This window comes from Mixophyes fleayi, chromosome 12, assembly GCF_038048845.1.
Source record: "Mixophyes fleayi isolate aMixFle1 chromosome 12, aMixFle1.hap1, whole genome shotgun sequence".
In the NCBI taxonomy this organism is placed as follows: domain Eukaryota; kingdom Metazoa; phylum Chordata; class Amphibia; order Anura; family Limnodynastidae; genus Mixophyes; species Mixophyes fleayi.
The window spans coordinates 60,834,699-60,843,419 of NC_134413.1; the positions used below are offsets into that span (position 1 = coordinate 60,834,699).

Here is an 8,721-nt window from a genome sequence, read left to right on the forward strand (position 1 = left end):
CAACAATATAGCCCAATATCAATTAAAACACTAGTTTTTTGAAGGTCAAAAACTATTGAATAGATTGCCAAAATGTATTATTTAGTTATATTATATCATATCAGGGCTACAGTATATGTTGACGTTTTCTTTGGGAGTGAATTTCTGATTTCAAAAGCTTTAGATGCAGGCAAGATCATTATTATTATTATTATAGTAGATTTATAAGGCACCTCAGTGCTCCGCAGCCTCGGACAGTAGGGAAAACAGTAGAAACATAAAACAAGGACATATAAAGCAGACAAAATAAATGCAGACATGAAAATAATTGGTATGGAGGACCCTGCTCATTAGAGAGCTTACATTCTAAGTGGAAGAGGTCATGGCTGAAACAAGAGGAGTGAGTGTGGCTTAGAGTGGAGTTTGGGACAGCTGTGCAGGTGTATTAGTGTGAATAGCATCATCAGGGATGAGGTAAGATTTAAAAAAGAGATGGGTTTTTAGATCATTTCATTTCTATGTGTTCAGAAGAATTAATAGAAACAATGCAGGTATTCACAGCACTTAACTTAGAAGTTTATATTAATCGATTAATATTAAAAAATACAATCAAATTAAAATAGGTAGCACAGAGGTCGGTTTTGTAGAGGCTGTGAAGATCTGAAGGGATTTTGCTAAGTAATGAAGACTGAAGATTTTGTGATATTCTTCTGGTAATTTATAATATGTAGCATATGATGCTATGGACATACTCCGTCCAATTACCAAATTACATAGAACTCTTATGTTGCTTAGGGCGATATAAGGCAAATTAGCTTTATGACAGAAGCAGGGACTATAACTAAAACAAAGTAGGGGACGCAGGTTAAACAGCCTTTCTAACAACTAACCAATAAAAATATTGTTTGACAGTATTTATGGAAAATTAAAGTTGACATATGATAATTACATATGGTGCGTGTAAATATATAATGATCTCTGGGTGCAGTGGTCGAAGTAGAAATATAAAAGTGGCAGTATGGAATTTTAGAAGTGGCGGTATGAATAATGAAAAAGAAATGTAAGTGAATTGAATTTAATAGTTTTACAATGAAGGTAGTGGGAGAAGTGTCGGTATGGCATACGACAATATACTTCCGTAAATACCCCTAAACAATCGCTGGGAAGGAGCATGGGAGAACTCCAATATTTAGAATACATGGTGCACAAGTCATGATTTTAATCTCCTTTAGAAAATCTGCAGTGTTTGCTCTTTATTAATAGACATTTGTTTACGGGCTGAGAGTATTGTAGGTATACTTCAAAATGTAGTTGTTAAGAGACTGTATGGACTGGAAAATATTATTCTTCAAGTTTCTAGAAAGGTTGATAAATAATTAATCTGCAAGTGATATGTACAAAATCTAACACAGAATAACATTGAAGTTCTGGATGACTCATATGTCTAGGATGAAATGATCAGTTCCCACAAAAAGGCGGACTTGCATTCGTGAATAAACATAGAAATGAAACACACTAAAATAATTCATTTAATTTTTTCTTAAGTAGCTCTTTTATTTCTCGATTCCGAAGACTATAAATGATTGGATTGCACATTGGCGTTAGAACTGAGTAAATCACAGCCATCACACGATCATAGTTGACAGAGTAATTTTTGGTCAATCTAATATACATAAAACTCACACTGCCAAAAAAAAGTAGAACAACAGTGAGATGAGCTCCACAAGTAGAAAAGGCCTTTTTCCTGCCCTCTGTAGTCCTTATTTTGAACACAGCAGAAATGATGTTGATGTAAGATAGGATGATGCAGGTAAAGGCAATAAAAATAATAAATGAGTTGATGGTGAAATCTACTGTGACATTGAGTGAAGTGTCAGAACATGCCAATTTGATCAGTGGCGCGAAGTCACAGAAGATATGTTCAACTTTGTTTGAGCCACAGAAGGAAAGGTGAGACAGCAAGATGATTTGTGTTAAGGGTCCAAGAAATCCTACAACCCAACAACAAGCTGCTAGCTGAAAACAACAAGCAATAGTCATTATGGATGGGTACCTTAGTGGATTACATATGGCCATGTAGCGGTCAAAGGCCATTGCCGTTAAAAGAAAGGCTTCTGTGATACCTAAACAATGAAGAAAATAGATTTGCAGCAGACAGCCAATATATGAGATCAACTTCTCATTCAGCAAATTTGTCAGCATTTTGGGAATAGTAACGGTTGTGTACCAGATTTCCAGGAAAGAAAGTATAGCAACGAAAAGGTAGAGAGGAACATGGAGTTGATGATGAGTACAGATGAGGGTGAATACTGTCAGATTACCGCTAAGTGTGAAGATGTATATAATACTCAAAAGGATAAACAATAGGCCTTGAATACCATTTATATCAGGAAAACCTATGATGATGAATTGTGTAACAAGAGAATTGTTTGAAATGTTCATCATGTTGCTATTTAACAGTTTTAATCCATTCCAGTTGAAAGGTTCTTTCTGAGAATAAATAAATTGAATAAAAAATGATCATTGTAAAATGAATTAAACATGCCATATCTTACATGGATGAGCTCTACCAACATAATGTACAGCTGTCAATAGATGGGAATTAAAGATAGGCACCTTTGCTTATACCTATGCTATAATTTTGACACTGGTGGTAATACAGATGTTTATGAAACATTATTATTATTATTATTTTTATTATTATTATTATTATTATTATTATTATTATTATTATTATTATATGTTATTATTATTGTTATTATTATTATTATTATCTATTATGATTGTTATTATTATTATTATTATCATCTATTATGATTGTTATTATTATTGTTATTATTATTATATGTTATTATTATTATTATTATTATTATTATTATCATTATCTATTATGATTGTTATTATTATTGTTGTTGTTATTATTATTATATGTTGTTATTATTATCATTATCTATTATGATTGTTATTATTATTATTGTTGTTATTATTATTATCTATTATTATTATTACTATTATTTTTATTATTATTATTATTATATGTTATTATTATTATTATTATTATTATTATTATATGTTATTATTGTTATTGTTATCATTATCTATTATGATTGTTATTATTATTGTTATTATTATTATTATCTATTATTATTATTAGTATTATTATATGTTATTATTGTTATTATTATCTATTATTATTATTATTATTAGTATTATTAATTTGAAAAACATCACGGTGCTCTGCAGTGTCAGACAATGAGAAATCCAGAGCATATATAAAACAGGGGCATACAAGTTAACCACATTAATATATATGTGGAACCAAAGGGTATAGATGGCACAGCTCAAGACCATAGAGCACCAACAAAGTGTATTGCGTCCCAATGAGGACAACATTTGATAATAGAAGTGATTAGGTTCACATTAAAAAATAATGGCCTTTTGAATGGTTGGACAAATTATGCATTTGTTCATTTACTTAACTCTATTAAATACTTATTTTCCTAAAGACTATATAAGAATTATATTCCAAGTCTGATCTGTTACTGTAAAAAAATACACAATAACGGAAAAATAGGGGGTGAGGGAATGGAGAGAGAGAAAGAGAGTGAAAGAGTTATCATAATTGCATCTTAATTGCATTACAGAATTAAGCCCTACATTTATAATCATCCTTCAGATTGATAAAAAATTATTTCATGCAATCTACACTATGTTAAACACTCAGATTGTCTTTCCTGTGAATAAAACAAAGCTTAACCTGTGAGATAAGGTATAATTAGATTAATGACTACTTATGATCACATTGATTGATTGACTTCCAGTTTTGGTTTATTTTTTGCATATAATTCCATGATCTGTTTATTATGTTTTTAGAATACCTACCTAAACATTCCGAATCAACTTTCCTTTAGTCATAGATTTTCTACGAGCATCTAATATAGTAAACCAAGGAAAACACATATTTTTATAACATTTTAAACATCATTAGAAACCTTCCAATAATATTACATTTTAATAGTAATATTTTCACAGTACCCTTCAGATGACCCAGTGCAGTATGCTCTTCATTTTCCATTCAGCAATAGGCAATCCTTTATAGCAATTTGGATTTAAAGAGGACAGTATGTTTTATTTGTATACATAAAATACTTCAAATCTTTCTATTTATTAAACTTTTATTCTAAAAAAAAATGCATGATTCATAATAATAATAATGTATACTTTACCATCTTTCGAATATTCTAAATAGGGATCTTGTTTAACCACTGGCAAATTAAATGTATGTATTTTTTGAAATATTCTGCATATTAGTTGCTAAGTTTGTTTATATTTTAAGATATTTCAATAAATTGAATATCTAATAAATTGTGCACAAGTGGTCAGTCATACAATATCAAAAAAAGAAAAAAACACCAGCACGAAGCCTAAAGTAAATCTGAAATTGTAATGTTTGCAAAAGTATTACAATTTTTTTTAGTTAATTAAAAATATATACAGTCATACAATCTGTAGCAATAAAGAGCAGATGCATTAGCAAATGTTTATTTATATATCTGTGGATCTATAGGTCTGCAATCATTACCAGAATTCATTCATTTGGGATTTCTATTTATTTGCGACTAAGTAGTAAACAAAGTCGTTTAATTAATCACTAAGGTTTTAAAATCACATTAATAACTCTCAAGAGACTTGGTGTAATCCCAATTCAAAAGAAGTGACAAAATGCTATGTATATAAACTTATTAAATAGTCCATTTAAAATAATAGTTTAAATAGTATGCCTTAATATAAGTAATTTTAAATATGGAAAATGAGAGGCTTAAATTGTTTGTATATAAATAAATAAATTATTTATTTAATTTTTGCAATTATCCTTTGGTATTTCAATGTAAATCACATAAACAACAATGGTGGGTTTACAATTGGTAAAGTGAATGCCTAGATAAACAGTTCAAAGTCAACTCATATAATTGAAGACCCCTGAAGAGACATGGAACATGGAGAATGAGTTAGGAGAAGGTTGGGATGGTGGACTCGTGTAGATCAGTCCAAATCTGCAAATGCTATGTATTTTAGATTAATGTAGTTTATTCACACTGGCAGTAAGCAGCATTAAATAATCTGATAGTCCAATTGATTAATTAAATAGATGGCATGATTATAAAGATACAATGAGCAGATACAGAGGGAATTCAATCATAAAAATACAGTATTATGCAGATGGTTTTAATGTTGTGGCTGATCGGTGCAATCATAAAAATGCATACATAAAACCAGATACATATCGAGAGAGAGATAGAGAGAGAGAGAGAACATAACAACCAAAGCTTTTAGAATTGGACTAGAAGAGGTCTTCACCTTTAGCAGCCGCCCTTCCCGTAGAACAATATGCTTTCAGAGGTACTCGAATGCCCCCAAGACTTAACTCTTTGGTAGTAGAAGCTTAACAAAATAACCTCAGCGCAGGGTAGGGAACCGGAATACTGGAGGCAGAAACCAGGGACAGGCTTAGGTTGTGGGTCTATAGCAAGCAGAAAGGTCAAGATATAATCTGAAGGTCAGGGCAGGTAGCAAACACGGAAACTCCAGGAAACAGGCAAAAGGTCAAAGGACACAGGAAAAAAAGCAGGGTCCAGAAAACAACCCAAGGGCACAACAGGGAATTCGGGTCACAGATAACCAAGCATCCAGAGGTGCAGGGTAGCTGGTCAGTAACTCATGTCTACACTAAGGGCTAGATTTACTATCAGGCGTGATGCATGGCGGCTTGAAGCCGCCATGCATCGCGGCGGTTTTCCGGCGGGTTTGCATTGGAAACAGCCGGATTTACTAATGGGCGCATATCAGCTTCAATTTGAAGCCGCCGGCGATGTCACGGCGGGATGTAATGCTCAAAGCCGCCGGCGGCTTTGAATAGAACATGGCGCTTTTGCTTTAAATGACGGCGCTTTTGTGTAAAGGCCGTTTTTTTGAAAATTACACCTGTCTCCTGGCCTGTTACTATTGGCTATTTTCAAAGTCAGGAGATTTGACATCACAAGCCCTATATAAACCACTGGCCTGACACTTTTTCTTTGATAGGGGTTTGAGGAGTTTTGTGAGAGGAGTTTGGAGGATAGTGGTTTGCTGTGAGTTGGTGAGAGTTGGAGTTTGGTGGATTGGTGGAGCGATATCTGATTGAAGTGTGAGTAGTCCTGTGGTATTTTTCTGTTTTGTACATTTATTTTCTCTGTTATTTTCTGTATTGTTTTTTTGGTATTTGACTTGTCCTTTGTCTGTGTTACTTGTGTGTGACTGTGTTGAGAGTGTGTCTGTACTTAGTGTAGTTTGTCTTTTGTGTTTGTAAGTCTTTCTGTGTTTTGTGTGTTTGACATTTATTTGTCATTATGTCCAGAGATAGGAGGGGAGAACAGGCTGAGGAGAGGGAGATGAAGGTTGAGGGGTCAGAGGAGGGAGAGGGAGAGGTTGAGGAGACAGGTCAGGGCAGGAAGACCAAGACAGGGATGAATGTGCGCTTCTCACATGATGAGAATTGTGTGTTGGTGCACAATATCGTTCCCTGTTATGAGGTCATACTAGGCAACCTGGCAGCCCGGACTCCTCTAAGGCGGCATCACCAATTGTGGGGGCGTGTCTGTGATGCCGTGAACGCAGTGGGCCCACTAAAGAGGACAGTGGCGCACTGCCGCAAGCGGTTTTCGGATATAAAAAGGAGGCTGAAAGAGAAGATGGCCCAGGAAAAGAGGGCAACCAGGCGCACGGGTGGTGGCCCCCCTCTTCGTATTGAGTACACAACGTACGAGGAGGAGCTGCGACAGATAATGCCGGCAGAGATTGTCGAGGGGATAAACGTCCAAGACACGGATTCGCCCTCTTTTGGACAAGTAGTTGGTGAGTTATTTGCATATTTTACTCTAACAGTAATTATTTATTTATTTTTAAAACTGCTTTTCTCTTTTTAAAACTGCTTTTCTCTTTTTAAAACTGCTTTTCTCTTTTTAAAACTGCTTTTCTCTTTGCAAACGTTTTTTTTTTTTTTTTTTTTTTGTGGTTTTGCAAAGTGTATTTTTGCCTCTAATAGTTTGTAAAAAAATAAATTTTCTCATAGTAAAAAAAATACAAAAATTGCAAACACATTTGTGCAATAAACAGTATATTTGGAAATTGTTTTTTTCTAGAAATACATTATATGCTTTTTCTAATACATCTAGAATCGCCAGGACCGCAGTTCAGTCCCAGTGCCAGACCTACACCTCCACCTTCAGCGAGAGATTCGGGCACAGACGAGCAAGCAGGTGCGTGATTTCTGTTTAGGAGAGAAATAATGGAGTTACTTGATTTTCTGTGCAAATGTTGCTGTCAATGTTTTTTTTTTTACTTTTTATTTTTTGCAATGAGAAGTTAGGGCTACATTTTACTAAACTGATATGTTGTCTATAGAAACCCATCAGAATATACCTTTACTTTATTTATTGCATTCAACTAAATGACAGCTAAAATCTGATTGGTTGCTATCGGCAACATCTCCACTTTTTATAGCATGCAGTTTAGTCAAAATAACCCAGCATGTACTACACAGTCCAAAGGATAATGGGTATTAAAAGGATAATAAGTGCATCCATAAGCAGGTAGCATAGGACTAGAAATCAGGAATGCAAACATTGTGAAAGAATCTGTAGTTGCTAAAGAATATTCTTTCCTATCCAGTGTTCAGAATGCAATATACAAACATATTATATACTATATACTTACCATCATTTTTCATACACAGGGCCCTCTTCATACCAGCCACCTCAGGCGGAGTCCCTGGAAATGTCCCCTGAGCCAGAGGATCTAACAACCATCACCCTGGTAACAGTGGATGCCCCTGTGTCTGGCCTCCAGGAAGTTTCACCTGGCCCTGCTGAACCATCACACCACCAACCTGCACCTGAAACTATGGACCCAGCCAGAGAAATGGCGCTGTCTATTGGCGCATTCCAGCAGCAACAGACATTGTTCATGGACAGGCAAACTGGGCACATGTCACAAATTGCGGCCCAGTTGAGGCGAATACACCGCTCCACTAGCCAAATCCCTGCTGCAATAAACCGGCTGGCAAGCGCTTTGGAGCAGACGAATGTGCAGCTGGCCCAAATGTCTGGGTCTGTGGACGCCATGCATTCCTCCATTCGCGAGGGGAATGCCAATGTTATCCGGCTGGCAGGCCAACTCCAGCAGGAACTGATTGCCCGCTTGCCGGTCCCTTTTTCATCGGCCTCCACCAGTGCCGCTAGTACGCCTACCACATCTCTACAGAGTACTCCTCCAAGGAGAGGTGCTCGCACCAGGGGTGGGCGAGGGAGGGGAGAGAGTGGCACCAAGCATAGCGATATGCCTGCAAAAAGGCATCGCTAGCACAATGTTTGTTATTTATTAATGTTTTGTCAAGTTTCTATAACCATTATACGTTATTATTTATTGTGTTCTGCAATAAATGCAGTTAAATTTCTATTGTGTCAGTGTTTCTTTTCTGCACATTAAACAAGAGTATACTGATTTTTTAACAACTATGCACTAATTTCACGTAAACATTGACCTCTGACTGTCACATTCCAGGGATGTTCATATTTACCACATGAGGAGTACACACTATCCTGTTTTTAAAGGTTCCAATTTACAAAAATTTTACAATAAAATACTAAAATTGCACTCACATAAAACACATTTTTGAGGAAAAAATGTTTTTCATACTATGTACTT

General features: G+C 35.1%; 2 protein-coding genes across 2 annotated transcripts; one reads left to right on the forward strand and one right to left on the reverse strand.

Annotated features, from left to right (window-relative positions):
- Positions 1–1,494: 1,494 nt before the first annotated feature.
- LOC142108552 (olfactory receptor 6N2-like) lies at positions 1,495–2,424 on the reverse strand. The gene has a single exon (XM_075192297.1). It carries the CDS (start codon positions 2,422–2,424, stop codon positions 1,495–1,497), a length of 930 nt encoding a protein of 309 aa, XP_075048398.1.
- Positions 2,425–6,494: 4,070 nt separating this feature from the next.
- On the forward strand, positions 6,495–8,470 carry LOC142108168 (uncharacterized). The gene is made up of 3 exons (XM_075191781.1): positions 6,495–6,870; positions 7,191–7,274; positions 7,751–8,470. Exons 1-3 carry the CDS (start codon positions 6,708–6,710, stop codon positions 8,374–8,376), a joined length of 873 nt encoding a protein of 290 aa, XP_075047882.1. The 5' UTR covers positions 6,495–6,707; the 3' UTR covers positions 8,377–8,470.
- The last annotated feature ends 251 nt before the right edge of the window (positions 8,471–8,721 follow it).

What these genes read in the sequence shown, in the direction of transcription:
- LOC142108168 (XM_075191781.1), top strand. Translation starts at nt 6,708, where the DNA reads ATGGCCCAGGAAAAGAGGGCAACCAGGCGCACGGGTGGTGGCCCCCCT. An exon ending in CTCTTTTGGACAAGTAGTTG is followed by an intron (nt 6,871 to 7,190) that starts GTGAGTTATTTG and finishes TAATACATCTAG; the next exon opens with AATCGCCAGGACCGCAGTTC. An exon ending in GGGCACAGACGAGCAAGCAG is followed by an intron (nt 7,275 to 7,750) that starts GTGCGTGATTTC and finishes TTTCATACACAG; the next exon opens with GGCCCTCTTCATACCAGCCA.
- LOC142108552 (XM_075192297.1), bottom strand. Translation starts at nt 2,424, where the DNA reads ATGATGAACATTTCAAACAATTCTCTTGTTACACAATTCATCATCATA.